Below are 21,139 nucleotides of genomic sequence, written 5' to 3' on the forward strand. Positions count from 1 at the left end.
TGATGGGGCCTCCTCGTTAGCTCCCAAAGACGTTACTAAAGTGACGTCCAAGAGAAAGAGTGAGGGGAAGGACAACCGTTCTCTTAAGAAAGGACCGGTCATTCCTGCAGGCAACAAGCCAAAGAAGTCGTTGCCTTTTAAACCTAACCATGGAGTTGGCAAAGGTTTGATGACATCGACTGGTCCTGTCATTCAGGGATTTGTTCATCGTCTTCTTACTCACAAGAAACATGTCGTTGAGGTGATTGAGTCCATCATCAAGGACACATACATGATCCTTGTGCTGAGTAGACGACAGAGGAGTTGGGGTGTCAGATGACATGATCCTTTCTTTCTTTTTTCTTTATTGTTAGTAGCTAACAGTTGTTCTATTTGTAGGTGCTGGTTCGTATGAAGATGCTTTAGGATATAATCATCACTCAAGAAAGGGTGGTCAGCCGTTTGCACAAGTGCAACGAGACCCTAACCAATGAGTAAAAGCAGTACAAGGATGCCCTTCGTACTCTCAATAAGGAGGTGACGGAGCTGACCAAAAAGTTGAAGGAGGAAGGCCGTCAGAGGGAAAAGGAGCAAAAGGCCAAGGTGACATTGGAAAAGGAGTTGACGGCTCTTCTTGGGTAGGTAGAAATGGCGAGGGTTGACGCTGTAGCTGAATTCAAGGCTTCATAACCTTTCATTGACGCCTGTGCCATTTACTATGGTGACGGGTTTGAGGATTGCCTAAAGCAAGTCAAGTTCGTCTACCCACACTTGGATTTATCCAAGGTCACCATGGATGACCTGCTGCCGTCAACCCCTATCGGTGACACTGTCTTTAAGGAGATTGACGACTCTACCGAGTCAGAACAGGATCCAAAAAATGATGGTGTCGTTCTAACTTAACCTGCAGTGGAGAAGGTCGTCACTCCTTTGATCTCGTCCAACGAGGCTCCTCAAGATGTTGAAAATCTTCCTACTTAGGATGCTTAGGATCCTCCTTCTAAATATGACGAGAACCCTCCAGCTCAGGACGTCAGGGAATCCTTAGCTTAGCTTTCCTATTTGTAATGATAATTTTGTAATGTACTTCGTTCAATTTCTAGTCAATGTTTAATGCCCTTCTGTTTTTTGAGCCTTGTTTGTAAAGATTTTACTTTATTTATGGTATGGTTTTATTATTTTACATTCATTGCTTTGAGCATGTGTGTTGATCTTTTATGCGTATGTCCATCCATTCTTGTGCCTATGTGTTATGATGTATTTATCCCTTGAATAACTTGATAACTAACAAGGATGAATCCGTTTGCTTTGGTGGACTCGTCTGCATTTAGGTATGACAACGACCAAGTTCTATTTGAGGACCTGATAATAAATCTGTCCACTTGTGGACTTGATATATTTAAGGTATCCCTAGGGGATAAGCTCGTCAGCTTGTGGACTTTGTAATAACCCCGTCCACTTGTAGGATGAATCCGTCCACTTGTGGACTTAATAATGAACTTGTCCACTTAAGGACTAATAATTTCAATTTGTCCACTTTATGGATTTTGTAATAAACTTGCCTACCTGTGGACTTGATAATTAACTTGTCCACTTGTAGAATTAAACAGTTTCAAGGCATCCTCATAGGGTGAACTCATCCACTTTTTGGATTTTGTATTGATCTTGCCCACCTGTGGACTTGATAATGAACTCGTCCACTTGTGGACTTAAACAATTTCAATTTGTCTACTTTGTGGACTTTGTGGACTTTGTAATAAACTTGCCCACCTGTGGACTTGATAATGAACTTGTCCACTTATGGACTTAAAAAATTTCAAGGCATCATCATGGGATGAACTTGTCCACTTTGTGGACTTTGTATTGAACTCGTTCACTTGTGGATTTAATATGTGGACTTAAATAACTACAATTCATCCATTTTGTGGACTTCGTAATAAACTTGCCCACTTGTGGACTTGGTTATAAAATTAGTTTCTCGGTGGCAAATAAATACACAAGTTATATCTAAATAACACCTTTTATTGTGATAAAAGTATGCATAAGTAAAAAATTGTTCTTAAAAGAATAAAAACCTGCCCTTTTAGGCTTGGAAAGTACTGTAGGTAAAAATTAACTAAAAGAAATAAATTGGGAATGAGGAGTGTCGCTCTTCACGCTGTCATTTACTAGTAGTATTTCCTGATATGCTCGGTATTCCATGGATGGTGCAACTTCTGTTTGTCTAGCGTCTACAGGTGGTAGGTGTCTTTCCTCTGTCATGAAGTGATTCTATAGGGTTCTTCCCAGTTAGGACCGAGCTTTCCTTGGGAGGGATCTCTAAAGGCGCTCGTTACCTTCCTTAAGACGAGGCCCCCGACGTTGAAGTCTCTGCACTTGATTTTGGAGTTGTAGTGCTTGACCATGAGGTCCTGGTATCGTGCTAGTCTTTGTTCAGCTATTGCCCTAACTTCGTCAACTAGGTCAAGCTGTAAACACTTGACCTCACCGTTCCTGTTTTCATCATAATTGTCCACCCTGTAGCTTATGAGCCCGACTTCCGCTAGGATTACTGCCTCGCTTCCGTATGCTAGTCGAAATGGTGTCTCCCCCATAGGTGTTCTGGCTGTCATTCTATATGCTCATAGCATGCTTGACAGTTCTTCTGGCCATATATCCTTTGCCCTCTTGAGTCGAGTCTTGATGATTTTAAGCAAGGATCGGTTTTTGACCTCAACTTGCCTGTTGGCTTGAGGGTAGGTGGGGGAGGAGTAGTGGTTCTTGATCTCTAACTGTGAGCAAAAATCTCTGAAGGAGTTGTTGTAGAACTGTTTCCCATTATTGGAGACCAAGACTCTAGGGACGATGTTCTTCTAGACGAAGCTTCTCACATTCTTCTCTGTGATGGTGGCTAAGGCTCCAACTTCTACTCATTTGGTGAAATAGTCTATGCTGACTATAAGGAACATTAGCTGTCGTATTGCTATTGGGAATGAGCCTAAGATATTTAGTTCCCATTGAGCGAATGGCCACGGGGCTATCATTGGGGTAAGTTCTTCCATCGGATGTCTGATGGCGTTGCTGAACCTTTGACATTTGTCGCAAGCTTTGACATAACTCTAGGCATCATTATGCATAATAGGCCAGTAGTATCCAGCTTGAATCAGTTTGTGTACTAACGACCGCGAGCCTGAATGGTTCTCGAAAATCCTTTCGTGGACTTCTCTCTTAACATAGTTCGCTTCTTCGGGACTTAAGCACCTTAAGTACGAGCAGGAGAAGTCTCTCTTATACAAGACGTCATTTATCAGAACGAATAGTGTTGCTTGGACCTTCAACTTCCTTGTGGCTTCCTTACCGTTTGGTAATGCATCGTTTTTTAAGTAGGAGACTAATGGTGTGGTCCAGTTGCTTTCGGAACCTCTCTCTTATACATCATGGGATCTATTAATGATGAAAACTGAACAAAAGAAAGTACCTTGTCAGGGATGATCATGTGTTCTACTGATGCGGTCTTGGCAAGACGGTCAGCTTGCTCGTTCTCTCCTCTGGGATTTGAACAATCTTGGCCTATAGGTTGTCCACTTTTTTCTTTACTTACTCCAAGTACTTCTTCATCCTCTCGCCCTTACACTCGTAATCACCGTTCACTTGGTTCGTAACGATCTGGGAGTCGCATTGAATAATCACACTTATGGCCCCTGTTGCTTTAACGAGATCTAGTCTTGCTACTAGAGCTTTGAACTCTACTTCGGTTTTGGTTATAGGGAAATCGAGACGAACCATGCACTCAATCTCGTCCCCTTCTAGAGAACGGAGTACAATACCCACTCACTCTTCATGTTTATTGGATGATCCGTCTGTGTGGATACTCCAATGAGGATGCTCCTTTGCCCCTTAACCCTCCATGTTAGTGAATTATGCAATGAAGTCAATGATCACCTGCCCTTAAATGGCAATACACAAGTGGTATCGTATGTCGAATTTGCTCAACTCAATTGCCCATAATGCCATTGTCTAGCGGCTTCAGGATTGCTCACTGCTTGTCGGAAGGGCTTGTTAATCAGGACGATCATCGTGTGGGCCTGGAAATATGGCTTGAGCTTGCCAGTTGCTGTAACCAAAGTGAAGGCGAGCTTCTCCATAGGTGGGTACTTTTCCTTTGCACTATAGAGTGCTTGGCTGGTATAGTACACAGGCTTCTGCACATTGTCTTCTTCTCTGATCAAGGCCGCACTAACAGCAGCTGGGAGATGACTAGGTAGAGGAACAATTCTTCTCTTAGTTTGGAGGGACTTAGTAACGGTGGGGAAGAGAGGTAGGCATTTAGATCCTCGAATGCTTGTTGACACTTGACTGTTTATTCAAAAGACTTCTTCAGCATGCGGAAGAAACGTAGACACTTGTCCATCGCCCTTGACACGAACCTATTAAGTGTGGCTACCTTGCCGTTGAAGTTCTGGACTTATTTCACGTTCCTTGGTGGTGCCATCTCTATTATGGCTCAGATCTTAGTTGGGTTAACCTCGATACCTTTTTGAGACACTATGAACCCTAAGAACTTTTCAACGGTCACCGCGAACATGCACTTGCTCGGATTGAGCTTCATGTTGTAAGATCGGAGGGTGTCGAAGGTTTCCCTGAGATCGTTCAAATGGTCATCCTCCCTTTGGATTTTTACTAGAATGTCGTCAACGTAGACCTGGACATTTCTTCCAATCTGATGTGCAAACATCTTATTTATGAGTTTCTAGTATGTTGCACCCGTGTTCTTAAGGCCAAACGGTATTACTTTGTAGAAGAAGAGGCCTTGGCTAGTGACAAATGGAGTCTTCTCTTAGTCAACTTCATCCATTTTATCTAGTTGTAACAAAAAAAACATCCATGAAACTTAGCAACTGTTGTCGTGCTATAGAGTCTACTGAGACGTCAACCTGTGGGAGAGGGTAGCTATCCTTAGGGCATGCCTTGTTGAGGTCTGTGAAGTCTACACACATTCTTCATTTCTCAATGGCTTTCTTGACCATTACCACATTGGCCAGCCAATCGGGGTAGTAAACTTCTTAGATGAAGTTTGCCTCTTGCAACTTGCAAACTTCTTCCGCTATAGATCAGTCTCGCTCTTAGGTGAACACCCTCTTCTTTTGATGGATAGGCGGAAAAGTGAGCAACACGTTCAAACTGTGGACCATGACTGCCAGATCGATCCTGGGCATGTCTTCATGGCTGCAAGTGAAGACGTCCTGGTTCTCTTTGAGAAAAAACATAAGTACCTAGTAGATCATTGAACTGGCAAGGGTGCCGATCCTAGTCATTCGATCTGGTCTGGAGTTGTTGAGAGATATCTCTTCAAGTCCTTCAACGGGCTCTGCCATCATTCGTTGTTCTTCTATGTTCATGGTCTATAAATGATCATCCATCTCCAACATCGCTATGTAGCATTCGTATGCGGCCATTTGGTCTCCATGCACTTCCCCTACTCCGTACTTGGTAGGAAATTTGATCATTAGGTGGTAGGTTGAAGTTACGGCCTTCCACGAGTTAAGGGTAGGTTGTCCAAGGATGGTATTGTAGGCGAACAAGCAGTCGACAACAAGGAATGTAACATTCTTAATGATCTGTTGAGGATAATCACCAATCGTTACGGGCAACGTGATTGCGCCGAGGGGGTACACTTTTGTCCCTCCGAACCTAACAAGTGGGGTATTGGTTGGGACCAGTCGTTTTCTGTCAATCCTCATCTGCTGGAACGTCGGGTAGTAAAGGATGTCAACAGAGCTTCCGTTGTCAACAGGACCCGGTGTATGTTGTAGTCTCCTACCTGTATGCTAACGACGAGTGCATCGTCATGCGGGTGGTGGAGATGTCGAGCATCTTCCTCTGAGAATTCAACGAAGGGGTTGTCAATCTGTGCCATCTTTGGGACGAGGCTCGTCAGTTAGACATTCTAAATCATCTTGAGGTAAGTCTTATGGGCCTTTTTGGACGAGCCAGAAGCCGTTATGCCTCCCACAATCATTCTTATATCTCCTATGGGTAGCCTAGGACACTCGTTCTCTCGTCTTGGAACATGCTCTTATTGTGGGTCCGTTTTTTCCTTGCTAACGAACCTCTGCAACTTTCCTTGTCTGATAAGAGCTTATATTTGTTGCTTTAAGTCGTAGCAGTCAGATGTGTCATGACTGTGGTCACGGTGAAAGCGGCAGTACTTGTCTTTAGACCTCTTATTGGGATATTCCTTCAGCTTGTCGGGAATCGTCAAGGCTCCTTCATCTTTGATCTGCATCAGAATTTAGTCGATCGGGGCAGTCAACGGGGTGAAGTTTGTGAACCTCTCTGTGGGGGGCTTAAAGCATCTGTCCTTCTGCTGTTCCTTGGTCCTAGCCATCTTCCGCCTCTTATCCTGCCGTATCTCCTCTTGTCTTTCCCTTTTATTGGGCTTCCCTTCTCAGGCTAACAGTGCGTCTTCCGTATTCATGTACTTAGTAGCCCTATAAAGCATACTTGACATGGTTTTTGGGTCGTTCTTATATAAAGATAATAGAAACTTACCATTCCATAGTCCATTCGTGAATGCAACCACGAGTATCTTGTCATCAGCTTCATCGATTAAGAGAGCATCTTTATTAAAGCAGGTTATGTAAGACCTTAGTGTCTCATCCTCTCGTTACTTAATGTTTATCAAGCATGCAATGGACTTCTTATACCTGTGTCCCCCGATGAAGTGTGAGGCAAACTAGGTGCTTAACTCCTTAAAGGTACTAATGGAGTTAGGCGTCAACCTAGTGAACCAAATCCTCGTAGGGCCCTTCTGCGTAGTGGGGAAGGCCCTACACATGACCTTGTCTGCCATTCCTTGCAGGAGCATCAGGATCTTGAAAGACTCTAAGTAATCTAGGGGATCCTTAGATCCATCGTAGGTCTCTACCTGTGGCATACGAAACTTCGGTGGAAGGGGGACCAAAATGACGGACACAGTGAATGGTGAATCAGTTCGATGGACCAAGTCATCAAGGTCGCTAGACACCCATCCTTTGAGGGCGTTCATCATGAAGTCCATCATTTCCTTCATCATCTACATCTTTGCAACTATGTGAGGTAGGGTCGTATCTGCGGCGGATGGACGGCTTGTGTCCTGTTGCTCTAGTCTGCTTGAGGCGTTACTGCCTTCTGGCCCCTCTTGGTCCCTTCTTTTAGTGCTGATACCTTTTTGGTCCTCCTCCTGAGTGTTAAGTCCCGTATTCTTTTGGTGCAGCTGCTCCTCTAAATCATGATTTTGGTTGGTGAGGCGTTCTACAGCAGCGGCGAAAGTTTGAACTTGTCTCTTGAGGGTGGTGGTGCGTGGTTCGTCTTCTTGAACATTGTTGGTGGTCGCCATTGAGCGAGTAAGCACCATGCAACACTTTGTCTGGGAAGCGATAATATGGCTTACAAGTCGTGCAAAATTCCCATAAATGGTGCTAACTGATGATGTCGAAAATCGTCAGCAAGTCACATAGTCCTCGCGTGCTCAAGGCAACCCCTGCACAACATAGAAAAAGAAGACCTTAAGAGAGTATTGGTGTGGTACTGGCCAAAGACCCTTTGAAGGTTAAGTTATAGAACTTTCACAACTCTAGAGTGTTAGAGCTGGGAGAAATTATGCGTACCTTAGTTTGTGAGGGTTTTGGGGTTTTTATAGTAGGTAGGGTTGACATTCGTTCCTTGGCATAGAAGGTTTTTCCTTGTGGGGAAGATCTTCATTAATGCGCGCATCTTGCTGGGTCCTTTCCTTGTAGGAATCCCCTTGATTAGGGTTAGTCGTGGAGCACAAGATGTTTCCTTATATATTCATGCGTGGGGGCCAAGTAAGGCCATGTCAGATCTGTCAAAGGTTTACTTATCTCCTTCAGCTTCCTTCCATCAGCTTTTAAGTCCGTCTATGCATTCTGGTCATCTCATTTCAAGCGTCATTGATCTTGAGGCGCACCTATCGGCCTTGAGGTGGAACCATTAACTTTATGGTGTTGTTTACGGGCACATAAGCAAGGTCATCGAGTTCATTAGGTTTGTCAGCGTTGCCTCAAGTTTATCAAACTTTTAGAATTACCCTTATCAGTATACTTGCAAGTAATGTCTTTTAGGAGGAATCAACAAAATGGCCTAAATGGGTTTTACAACATGGGCCAAGTGATCTAGTTATAATACTTACTGTAAAAGTCCAGATGATCACTTCATTCACATAGGTAAGACCATCTCATCATCAGTTCATCACTATTGTTGAATGCATCTGTGTGTAAGCACATGTTTTTTTATTTTTTATTTTAAAATAATCGTGTGTAAGCACATGTTACAATCTAGTATTTGTTAATGAGTATAACCCTAATCAATACACACTATGATATTAAACTTTATGTAAATAAATACTTACTCTGTCCTAAATTGTTTGGCCTATATTTCATTTTGAAATATTCCAAAATTAGATCCTATTTAAAAAGTCAAACCCTATTATTTTACTAACATTCCCATTATGGCCCTTGAATTTATCAATACTTGTATTAAAATTTGATTTAAAGATTAAGATTGAATTTGGATGAGCCTTGGCTACTATAGAATTTAAATTTGAAGATAAGTTTCTAATCTACATCCAATAGAGTTTGTAATTGTAGAAGTAGTACACGAATAGAGTTTGTAATATGCAATTACTTTAAAAATTAAATAAGGTAAAACTTTTTTATTTTTTATATGCACAATTGTTTAAATTTTTTTATAAATTTATTTGAGGGTAATTTAGAAAATTTTTAACTTTTTTTTTTTTTAAAGATAACACACTTAATGATGTTCTCCTAAATAGTTGAGTATTTTTTTAGTAGGCCAAACAATTTAGGACAGAAGGAGTAAATAAATTACAAAACTCAAATTTTTTAAAGACTAAATTACAAATACGCCCCCTAAAGTTTGAAATAATTTTGATTTTGCCCCTAGCGTTTCAAAATTTTGATTCATTCCACTAACGTTAGTTCACTTCCATCAACTTGCTATGCAAAACTATCTCTTAAGTGCCAAATTAATCAAAATAACCCCAAACATAAAGCGTGCAAAATAAAAATAAAAAATCATTAACATGGAGGGTATAGAATGTAGAACCAAAACAAATACAAATATAGAGGGTGTCATTAAGGTACAAATCTGGCATTCAACGGACAACTAGGCATGGCACATCGACAAAATGGAGCAAATCCAAACAATACTTAACGTTGATGGAGCGGATCAAAATTTTCAAAATTTAAGGAGAAAAATCAAAATTTCCTCAAAATGTAAGTGTGTATTTGCAATTTAATAACTAGTTAGTAACTTGTATAAAATGCAATGCATGAGAAAGTTCAGCAAAATATAAAATTCTCTGATTTTTTTACTCTAAATTTAAAATTTGATAATTTTGGTAATTATCAAATAGATATTTATATATAGAAATATTACTGCCAATAGTTTGGTAATTATGATAGTTATTAATAAGTATTTATTATGATTGTATTTATTTAGAAAAACTATCATGTTGCATGGGCAATATTTTGATGGATAGTGTAAATTTAGAAGGTTTTATAATAGAATCCTTACAGAATTTAAACTCATTTAATATATATATATATATATAGGACAAAACTTAGGTATAGTACCTTATGTGTTGTTTTTTAGTTTTCACTCTTAAGATTTATCCATGTGGCTACTTAACTAAAAAATACACTTCCATGTATATATATATATATAAATTAATGTTAAGGTAAAGGTAAATATTGTTTTTCAAAAGAAAAAAATTGGTAAATACTAATTAATGAAATGAAAGTCATAGACAAACTTAGATAGCATGGCTTTGGTACCGATTCTTTTTCTCTCTTTCCTTCTTCTTCTCTTCTTCTTCTTTTTCTTCTTCTTCTTCTTCTTTTTTTTTTTTTTTTTTTTACATAAAATAAAATTCGATAAGTATTAGGAAATAAGATGGTGTTTGAAATTGATAGGAAAACGCAACATACAAAGAGTCCAACTCCAACTCTATCCAACCAACACTAAGATCCAGCATCATTGGGTGGGTCAACATCCAATTAGACCCAATTTGCTAACAACAAACCCAAAACCAACACGTGAAGAAGATGAAAAATTATTAGTTATTTCTCCTTCTTTTCACATTTATGTTAGATCCTATCATGAATTTAATGAGTGGGATTCACCATAAACCTGAGAGAATCTCATATCACCATACCCTCGGTGTATCTAATAATTACTAGTTAACTAGTAGGTTAAGCGTTTGAACCTATTTTTAGGGAGACAAATCTTATTTTCTAGCATGAGTTTGCCTTTGCTTATTTTAAAGTTTCAAACTCTCAAATATTTATTTCTTATTATGAAAATTCATTATTTACAAAAATATTAAATATGATATTTTGTTTGTTTCCGTTTGTGAAATGTGTATAATATGTTTATAGTATTAATTATTTCCTACGAGATATTTTTGGCTGGGTTTCACGGTGGAGTTCAGGTTTGAGTATGGGTCATGGTGGAGATTGGGTTTGTGTTTGAATTCTGTCTCTTCCTCTTTGATCGTTTGGGTTTCAGTTTTGGTGGTGGTTGGTTTGGAGAGTGGTGGAGTGGTGGAGATCAGATTGGGGCTGGGGTTGAATCGGTTAGGTTGAATTGGTTAGGGCTTGCGTTGAATCAGTTGGGGCTTGGGTTGAATTGGTTGCAAGCAAGGCTATGGTGGCGGTGGGTATTCCAAATTGGTTTTAGGTGATGGGTATTTTGGCTATGATGAGTTCTGTGGGTTCAAATTTGGTTGGGTTTGGATTTAGGATTTCTGTTTGGTGTTCCAATGGTGGGTTTAAGGTTTGGTTTGGTGTTTCAATTGTATTTTAGAGGTGGTGGTGGTGGTGGTGGTGGCATTGTTTGGTTGGTTTGGTGTTTTTGGGTGGTTGGTTTAGTGGTGCTAGTGATTCAGTGTGAGTTTGGTTGTTGAGGATAGAGACAAAGACGAGAAACAAATCAATAGTTTTTTTTTGTTTTTTTTTTATAGTATTTGTTTTGTAGTTTGTAGTATTTTATTGAGTTATATGTAAAAATAAAAACTGAGATGTAGAGTGAGTTGTAAAATGAGATGGTAAAATAAATAAAATAGATTTTTGGCTTGTAAAATAGAATTTTTTTCGCATCATTGGATGTTAGTGCTCTTAACATAACGTATTAAAGGTCATTGGTTTTGCAACCTTTTTTTATTTTTTTTCTTTGGTTTTTTATAGCTCTTTTTCGACTTGTACGCAACTGGGTCAGACTCGAATTTACGAAACCTGGCCCGTTTGATAAGACTAATTATCTACATCTCATTTTAGGACAAAATTAGGCAATGCCCTTTTCACCCAAATTATATAGCCTTATGCCCCCCTTCCCAAACTAATTAGGGAATTGCCCCTTTTTTTAAAACTCAATTTATTACAAATCGAGTTAAGCCTTATAATGGCGCTTTTAAGGAGTCTATAGTGATGTTTTAAAGACCTATAGAGGCGTTTTGAAACTTGGCCTCAATGAACTCGAGTTATAGGTAAAAAAAAAATGCCTATAACTCAATTTCATGGAGGTCGAGTTCTAAAACACCACTATAGGTCCTTAAAACGCCACTATAGGCTCCTTAAAATGCCACTATAGGGCTCCTAATTTTTTTTTTAAAACTCAATTTGAAGTAAATCGAGTTTTAAAAAAGGGGCATTTCTCTAATTAATTTGGGAAGAGGGGCATAAGACTATATAATTTGGGTGAAAAGGGCATTGCCCAATTTTATCCTCCCATTTTGACCCTTAAAAATATGTATTTTTAAAATTAATCAATGCAATGTCTAAAGTTAGAAATAGCATATGTGGAACTACCAAAAACAAAAAAACAAAAAACAAATAGCATATGTGGGGCACAAATATTGATTTGGAGACTTAATACTGTATTTACAATTCGATATGAGATTGGTCAAACCATATAAAATTACAAGATTATTTAGCTAAGGATCATGTTTGACCATATATAACTAGGGTTGATAGAGTTTGTAAAGAAAATCCAACCCTCCATTTTAAATCCCCTTTGAAATGGGGGCTCATCCGCGAAAATCAAGCTTAAAAAGCCATCATCATTAGTCTTTTTTTTGATAATCGCCATCATCATTAGTCATTACTCTCAAGTCTTAACTACTTTCATTTAATGCATGATTGGGAAAAGAAATTTGGAAGCTTGCCAGCATACTTTTATATATATATATATATATATAAAGCCTGGAAAAATGGACCAAAGAGCAAATATTAAAAATTTAGGTCAACTAGACAAAAACCATGGATGGTAAGTCATGTATACAAAGGCTACCATCACGCACCTTTGGCGATATGGTCATTTCATAAGTATAAGTATTTGTGAGGTGTGAGGTGTGAGGGAGTAAGGTTCGGAGTTCAAGTCTTCAGAAAAAAACTTCACACACATATACACTTAGATTTAAGTTAGAATAGAATTTCTATCTTATATAAAAAAAATGTATACAAGGTCAACAAGGTTCCAGCAGATTATACATAGCCCTTCATTATTCCTCATATGAAGCAAATAAATAAATAAATAAAACAAAGTTTTTAAGAACTTCCATAAAAGCTAACAAAACACTCAAATACTTCCTAAACAAAGTTGTCTAGCCATAAAAGGGTTATGAATGGTATTTTTCACTTTCTAAGAATCCAACAAAGTTCCTCCCAATCCCATTGACATTGAGGAATTCTCGAGCGATTACTATAGGCGCATAACCCAAAGTTGGAGTGTCCCACCCACAAATCTCAAATAGAATCCATCAATATAAAAGGAGATTCATGCTCACCTAAGCCTTGAGCCTAGCTCAATTAGGGTTGAGTTGTGCCAAATGGCCCAAACATATTGACTTGTTATCAATATGATGTTATCCAAACAAAGACAGTATATAAGTCCCAAATAGCTAATTCCATTATTTGTATATAGTAAAATACCATTAGCATAATCAAAAGGGGGCATGAAACAACATTGATCGATGTCGAGTGATTCCTATGGTGTGAGTCTGTGAGATTATGAGAGCAAAAGGGGAGCAAGCATAAGAAAAAAAATTGGGAAATGGGAGAAGTAAAGATCAACTGGAGGTTAAAATGATACTATTTTTTTGAGCCAAAAGGGTGTTGTTTCGTTTTACTGGATTAGAATCACGTCATTTTGTTTCTCACTTAAACCATTTTTTTTTTTTTTTGGTCACATGAGCTTTAACCAGGTTAACAAATTTTGTGACAAGGTTTTAATGAAACCTTTTGAAGAACTATGAAGTTTAAATGGAACATTTTGAAACCTTAAGATTTAAATGAAATCTATCAAAAGCTCTAATGTTTAATAAAAAAAACTTCACCATTTATTTTTGTGTTTTGGTAATTGAAAATTTGGAAAAAAGAAAGGATAAAATTTGACTATAAACTTGATAGTAGCTTAAGACTATAAATTCATTCAATATCTTTTTATTAAGTGTGAATTTTGACATATCACCATTGGATTACATTTTATTCTTATGTCCTATATGCTTGAGAAATTTCCAAAAAATCAAAGATTAATAGTTATGTTATTAATTAAATATTTAAATTTCAAGTGTTTTGTAGTCTAAAATTATGCATAAAAAATAAGTTTATGAATCGAATAGTAAATTAATTTATTGTATTGGCATGAAATCTAACATATGTATTAAAAATATAAAGAGTATGTAATCTAACATTTAGATTTTTAAAATATGTAGTTAAGTTAATTGTTTTAGTAGAAGTTGTTGCATTAGATTATAACTAAATTTGTAGCTTAACTTTGTCCAAAAAGAAAAAAAAGGGATTGCAATGTGATTGTTGACATGGCATAGGGATGACCATCTTATGCCTGCTATTATTATTTATTTTAATAATATGACTATTAAAAAATCCATTAGACAGTAGACACATCAACATTTTTGTTATTAAGATGACAGGAAGGTAACCTTGAAGAATTAAAATCCTTTATATTTGAAAAGAATCTATTTGATATTTTAATTATATTTTACAACTTTAAAAGTATGTAAATTATTTAAAATTTTTAAATGAAGTGAGTCGAGTGACACTCCATACACTTTTAAGTTTCATGAATAAAATTTTAGCTTTGAATGGACCATCTCTAGTTTAAGTGAAATAGGGTGAATCTTGTTCATCAAAATGTAGGACTAGCCCATAAAATATATTTTTTTAAATGTATAGACTAACGCAATTGAATTTATAAGGGTCAAAATGAAATCACCATATATTGATAAGAACCAAGAATGAATTTTTTATTTTTAACCAATAGTTTTATTCATACACATGAAAATCGGATTAATCAATTATTGTCACAGCAGCTAATTACATGCGGAGAATTTGATATACGGTATTTGAGCAAATACAATAGAGAAAGGGACGACAATTATTGGATCTAATTGGTTCACATCTATTGGTATTAGGGGTGGAATAAGTCCAGATGAATCGATGTTTAGAATTTTCCCATTTAAAAGAATTGTTTGGCTGTGTAAATCCCCATCTTTTGCTGTTAAGTGATATTCTTTTCTTGTATCGTTAACACGTTTAGACCCTCTAACTCGATGCATTGTAGCAAATCTTGTTCTTGGAATTTGAATTTCATGCATACTCGAATTCTTGGTTCCGCCAGAATTATTTTCAGTCGAAACACGCACTTGAACTGTAGTGTTACCGTCTAGGTTAATCAAGAGCAATGTGATTCCTTTCTGCAATAGTGAAAACTCAACGCGTTAGCCAACTTTCTTTGTTAGCTTATAATTATAATTTTTTTTTTATTAAAGTGCTTGTAATGTGTGGGGGCAAGAGTTGGGGTTCAAGTTTCTAGGAAGAAGTTTCATACATATATATATTTACATTAGACTAAAATAGAATTCTTATCTTGTATAAAAAAAAAAAAAAATTGAGTTGTTTTTATTTTGACAGTTTACATTTCAAAATTTTCACTTTAACCCTTTAGGTTTGATTATGTTTTCATATTAGTCCTATAGTCCATTTTCATTAGTAATTTAACCACCATAATATGTTTAATTTTCTTCCAACAGTAACGAAATTTCTGCATTTTACAGTATTTTAGAGCTAGTATTTCATGAATACTTAAATTGCAAATTAATATGAAAACATAAATAAATATACACGACCAAAATAGTCCTAAACTTTATGAGATAAAAGGGTTTTATAATTTTTTTTTCCTCTCTCTCTTACAATAGATTATCAAAAAAAAAGATTATACTTTTTTGGATGCAAATACTTACCGTTTTCTTTGAGCAGTGAGCATAAGCACGTATTTTATTTGTCCCGGAGAATCTTGTGGACAGAACCTTGTTTCCCATCAAACGGTGCCAAAGAAGGGCGCTGTAAAATAAAACAACAATGTTAGTAAGTTTTCAGGACAAAATTGGGAAATGCCCCGTTTGGGTAAAAATAGCAGTATAATGCTCTTTTCTCCAAACTATATAGGGAAATGCCCATTTTTTGTAACTCGATTTTCTCAAAATCGAGTTAGGCCCTATAGCGGCGTTTTTTAGGAGCCTATAGTGACGTTTTTAGGACTTATAGTGGCGTTTTTTAACTCGATTTATAAGAAATCGAGTTATAGGTAAAAAAAATTAAAAAAATTGCCTATAACTCGATTTTATGGAAATCGAGTTACAAAACGTTACTATAGATCTTGAAAATGTCACTATAGGTCCTTAAAAACGCCGCTATAGGGCTCTAGAATTTTTTTTTTTTTTTTTATAACTCGATTTTGAGAAAATCGAGTTACAAAAGAGGGGCATTTCCCTATATAGTTTGGAGAAAAGGGCATTATGCTGCTATTTTTACCCAAATGTGGCATTTCCCAATTTTGTCCTAAGTTTTCATATACATCCTTTTGCACTTGTCTTTACCTAAAATTAGCCTATGTAGCAAATTATTTTTACTTTGATCTTATGGAAGTTCAAAAAAAGTACGACAATAGCACTCAAAGTGTGTAATTTTAGGTATTTTACGTGAAAAAATTTATAGTGTCCTAAATCTACCTCTTTTTGGGGCTAATTTAAGAAGATGATATGTTATCTTGTAGTAGGTATGTTTAGGAGTATGATTTTTTAGGTGGGTTTAGGACAAATACCTATAAATCTCATATACATAGCAAAAGAAATACTCCTACATTGCCAAGGAGTGAGTAAAGAGCTTGAGACTAATGGGTTTGGGAAGAAAATTTTATGGGAAAGGGAGATAGGTGTAATGCTTCTCATAAGGGAGTATGGAATTTTATGTGTAAGGGAGATAGGTGTAATTCCTGGTCTCTGCTTCTCAGATGGACGAAGGGTTTGGCTTGTGCGTATCACGTTGTCAGTCAAATGGTTTGTTAAATTCCTGGTCTCCGCTTCATTCTCTATCCCTCTCTTTTCTGGTTTTTTTTTTTTTTTTTTTTCTTTTTGTAATCCTCTTTCCAGATCTAACACTCACACTCTTAAACTCTTACCTTGTGATGTCTTTTGATTCTATTGGTAATGATGAGAAAGGAGTTTTGTTTAACCTGATGGGGATTCCGTGGTGGCTTTTGATCTTAAAGATGAGAACTTTAGATGTGGTTTCATATTGGAGTCGTGGATTCTAAAGAATTACCACAATCATGTGTGGGTTAAGGAGAATTTCTTCCAAGAGAAAAAGGATGAGAAAAAGAAGAAAGAAAGAGGCTGTTTTCATGCTTCCCAGGAAAAAATAGAAGAAGAACTAAGGATATTTAACACCGTTTGCTCTGTTAAGTATTTGACAGGCGGTTGAATTATAAAAGGGGCATCTAAGAAAAATATTGTATCAAAGTTTTGCCCTACACCTAATTCCATCCTGAGTTTGAAACTAAGTCCTATCTAGTTATATCTTTTTGTCACTTAAGCCAAAATAGCTTCGTTTGAAGCCATGCTTCTCACATGGGGTGGGGCCCACATGTCTCATGTGCCCATTACATAATAAAGCCATGGGGGTTGAGACCAAATTTTAGCCACTCATTTCCTTTGTCACTTAAATAATAAGCCTTTGTTTGATTGCCATTAATTAAATTAAATGCTTTTCTTAAAATTTAAAAAATGACCTGTAGTAATCAGGATTTGGAGCAAAGGTGGAAGTGTTGAGTAGGCCATAGTTTCCACCAACCAATGTTTGTCTACAGTATGTTTTGGTATCAAAAGATGATGCCATCCCGAGTTGGTCCAAATACCTGCTTAGTTGTTTATTAATTTGATAGAAAAATAAAAATCATTATCCAACAACCAATTGAGAGTTGAGACTGTAATGGAAAATATACAATAGCAGGAGAGAAAGTGAATTAAAGGATATTACCAAAAACTAAAAACAAAAGCATTAGTGACAAGATTATGGCCACTATTATAAGCCCCGCCTGCTTCACCAACCCATGCAACGGCTTGTGTCCCACTGTTCTTCAGAATGCTTTGAAGGCTACTAAAGGTCTGCGATGTGCTGTCCAGACTAGAGGGGTCTAGGATTTTCTCAATAAGGTGATCATCAACTCCTATATTTATTATTTGATAAAACAATATCATTATAAATAATAATTCTTGTCTAAAAGCTGCTTATTTTATTTTAATGTATATAGTAAGATAAAAAGCGACTTTAACAAATACCAAGTAAATTAATTAATTAATTAATTAATTTTAAATAAGCCACTTTTTATCTCACTTCATTTTTAAACAAATAAGTTAGACAGCAAATTAATAAACATATACATGCTTAAGTAAAACGGTACAAATTAATTAATGTACCTGGACCAAGGTTATAAATGTGGTGGGAGACCACTTGAAGAGATTTAGGTGTTTTTTTTATGAAATCTGTAAACCAAGTTGCATCAAAGAATCCTCCTGGTGCCACGATTTGTGGTTTAACTTTAAAACCAGCATAAATATTTTGCACTACGTTTTGGAGAGAATTGATGTCGGATGCATATTGATCTGCTGAAACTCTTGCCCCAATTCCATTCCCACTCAGTTCATTTCCTGAAAAGGAACAATAATTTTACATAGAATTATCAATAATGCAACCATTGATCGTTGATGAATTTAAAAGCTTAAACGCGTATAGAAAAATATGAAATAATTTTACATATACTAACTCCTCAATGTTACTGATTTTTTTTATTTTTTATTTTTGGTTTTGTTTTTGTTTTTAGAAATCTTAATCTAATGAACCTAATATACTACCCTCACCCCTCACCACCCAGGACCACTTGAACTTGGATCCTCAAACTCCACAAACCTTTAAGACTTGGAGAAGTACCACTCTGCCCAACGTAAGTAGTGGTCTTAATGTAACTGACTTTAAATTACTCTTTCAAAGTAGAATTAGAAATCTTACACTAAATTTTATGTAAGAGACTTGTTCCTTTTATTGAGTGTTGTTATCTCTAAGAGAAAAGGGAAAACAAAATTAAAGTTTGATACTTATTATTAGGAAAAGTTAACAGATACTTTAAAGGTATTGGTTTAAGAAATGTTTTTATAAACTTTTTATGAGAAAAGAGAAAAACAATTAATTTTTTTTGACTGTTTTTTATATTTTTTATTAAAGTAGTGTCAAAACTTTTATAAAATGGTTTATTCATAGTTGCTTTAAAGGAATTGGCCCGTTAACATGGTCACTTATTATTTATTAAGGGTCATGCTAACAAGTGCCCTTAGGACAATAGTTAACTATCCGTTTTAAAAAAGTTTTGACACAATTTTTATTGGAAATGAAAAAAACTGTCAAAACATTAATTGTTTTTTTGTTCCATAAAAACTTCATTTAAATGAATTGTTAACTATTTTCCTAAAAGCATCTGTTATCATTTTCCATTTATTAAAATTATAATATTCTTTGCACAAAAAATTTAATTCTTATAACATCAATGTCCTGTTCTTTTTTATTACTTTGAAATGAAAAAGTTCCGTGTACACAATTTTAATGCCACAATTTTTGTTATAATTTTGATGTAGTTAATTATATGCGGTGAAAAAATAATGGTCAGTTCATATGAAAAGTGATAAAACAACCACTCATAGTCAGGACAAGAGTTATGGAACAAAATTTATGGTAATAGAAATACTGATTTGAGGTTTTCAAGATGGAATCCTTGGTGAATAACAACCTTGGCTAATGGAAAAAAAAAATGATGTCAAACGATAATGCCTTTAGTCATTACTTGCATCTATCTAAATGCTTTTTATTTTTATTTTCTATGAATGTAGTAGTTTCCCATGTATGTTATATATATATTTTTTGATAATCCATGTATGTAATATTTATGTCCTCTTTAGTCAGTACTTGCATCATTGCATGTATCTAATTGAGTAGAAAGACTATTATTAAAAGCTTAAGCAAATTGCTTCCAGATATATCTTCCAAAATTCAAACATGTGCATAAAATTTCTTACCCAGCTCCCATCCGTGAATGATATTATAGCCCTTGTTTACAGTATATCGTATAAGGGATTCAGCATTACTGGAATTCCAAGCTCCTACAGCAGAACCTTGGGAATCTGTAGTCTTGCCGCTTAGTTCATTGAGACCAAAAACAACAACAGCCCTGGATTTCAAAAGGGAAGGTGATGATGTTAAAAAACAGTATAACTAAAGGTTATATATATATACATATATATCTCTGAAAAAAAAGTGTTCATATTATTACTACTAGTTGATTTCTAATAACAAAATTATTACCCGGCTTTCTTGAAGAAAACGCTGAGTTCGTCCCAGCGTGACATAGGCAAGCAGCCTTGAGAGAAACCTAAAAACTCCGAATTATTTTTTACAAATGGGCTACACGGTTGTCCATTGCCTGCTCTCTCGTATATTACCTTATCTTGTAAGGTCCCACCTAATCTAATTTTGAGGGGAGAAAAAGCTGCAATATATACAATCAAAGTTCTGAGGTCTAAAGTCAAATTGGGGTCCATTAAAAAAAAAAAGTCATCTTGGATTTTATAAAAAAAAAGTTGTTAAACAAGTTTTATTATTATTATTATTATTGTGTGTGTTGGGGGATTGCAATTGTGCCAAGTGATCGAGTACTACTCACCTTTGATTGCATTCAAGAATTTTAGGTTGTTAAGGTCCTACCAAAACAGAAAGACACAGAGTATAAATTAGAATAAGGTAAAATGAGTAACAAAGTGAAATGGATTTTCAGTTTTTGAATCTAATAAGTGTACAATTTGTCATAGATATACTAATTTAAAAGTTTAAATAATGCGGCACTCTAAATGCGTTAAAATTATGGAACACAATCACACTCTTTACATCATTGACCATGATTTTGGTTCTCCTAGGGGACGTGTTTGGGAAAAGGCTAATTAATATAAATTATTTGTCAAGGTGGTATTATTGCTTTGGCCATTACAAACTTCTGGTGTTTTAATTTTGTCATGATACAAAGAATGATATGCAGGTGTCAATGAAAATTTAATCAAAGGTGGCAGTCCCTAAAAGTTCTTAGAAGATCTTCCTATGATGTTAGAAGATTAACTTACTAACAAAATATATTTGGCCAATAGTATAGTCACATTGAAAAAGACAAAAAACTCAGGAAAGGTGGATTCTGATTTGATTGATAACAGCCATAGTGGGGCAAAAAAAAAAAACCATTTTAAAGAAGATCAACTTACTAGATTAAGCAGAGAATCTCTGCCCCAGCTACATGTTCCGTAGTCACATTTCTCAGGAGGCCACCAATCTAGAGTGGCACAGACAAAATCATCATCTATCCTTCCAATTGAAGTTGTTCCATTTATAAAAACGTTGCCTTCAATGACATTTCCAGGCCCTGCAGTACTCTTCTGTGAAGCCACGGAGATGGTGAAACTGACCAAGGGCAGCCAGAAACACACACATGTGAGAAGATATTGGGAACCCATCCTTTAAAACAATATCTTTAGTCTTATTAGCTGCAAGTGCAAACACAGTATTTATGTACAAAGAGATTTCAATAATTGCTTGTAGTGGGAGGAATCGTGAACATGCATGTGTGAGAGTGAGAGTGAGAGAGATATGTATATTTTAACAACTCAAAACTTGCTGTAATTAAAGGATGAAATGATGTGATGTGCTATTTTTAT

General features: G+C 36.1%; 1 protein-coding gene across 1 annotated transcript; it reads right to left on the minus strand.

Annotated features, from left to right (window-relative positions):
• Window positions 1-14,324: 14,324 nt before the first annotated feature.
• Window positions 14,325-21,139, minus strand: LOC111989393 (heparanase-like protein 3). The gene is made up of 9 exons (XM_024021180.2): window positions 20,690-21,139; window positions 20,104-20,140; window positions 19,746-19,929; window positions 19,460-19,611; window positions 17,813-18,043; window positions 17,373-17,562; window positions 17,125-17,250; window positions 15,299-15,398; window positions 14,325-14,752 (listed from the first exon to the last, which is right to left on the minus strand). Exons 1-9 carry the CDS (start codon window positions 20,936-20,938, stop codon window positions 14,369-14,371), a joined length of 1,653 nt encoding a protein of 550 aa, XP_023876948.1. The 5' UTR covers window positions 20,939-21,139; the 3' UTR covers window positions 14,325-14,368.

The sequence above is a fragment of the Quercus suber genome, unplaced genomic scaffold (genome assembly GCF_002906115.3).
Source record: "Quercus suber isolate HL8 unplaced genomic scaffold, Cork oak 2.0 scaffold_329, whole genome shotgun sequence".
NCBI classification, from domain to species: domain Eukaryota; kingdom Viridiplantae; phylum Streptophyta; class Magnoliopsida; order Fagales; family Fagaceae; genus Quercus; species Quercus suber.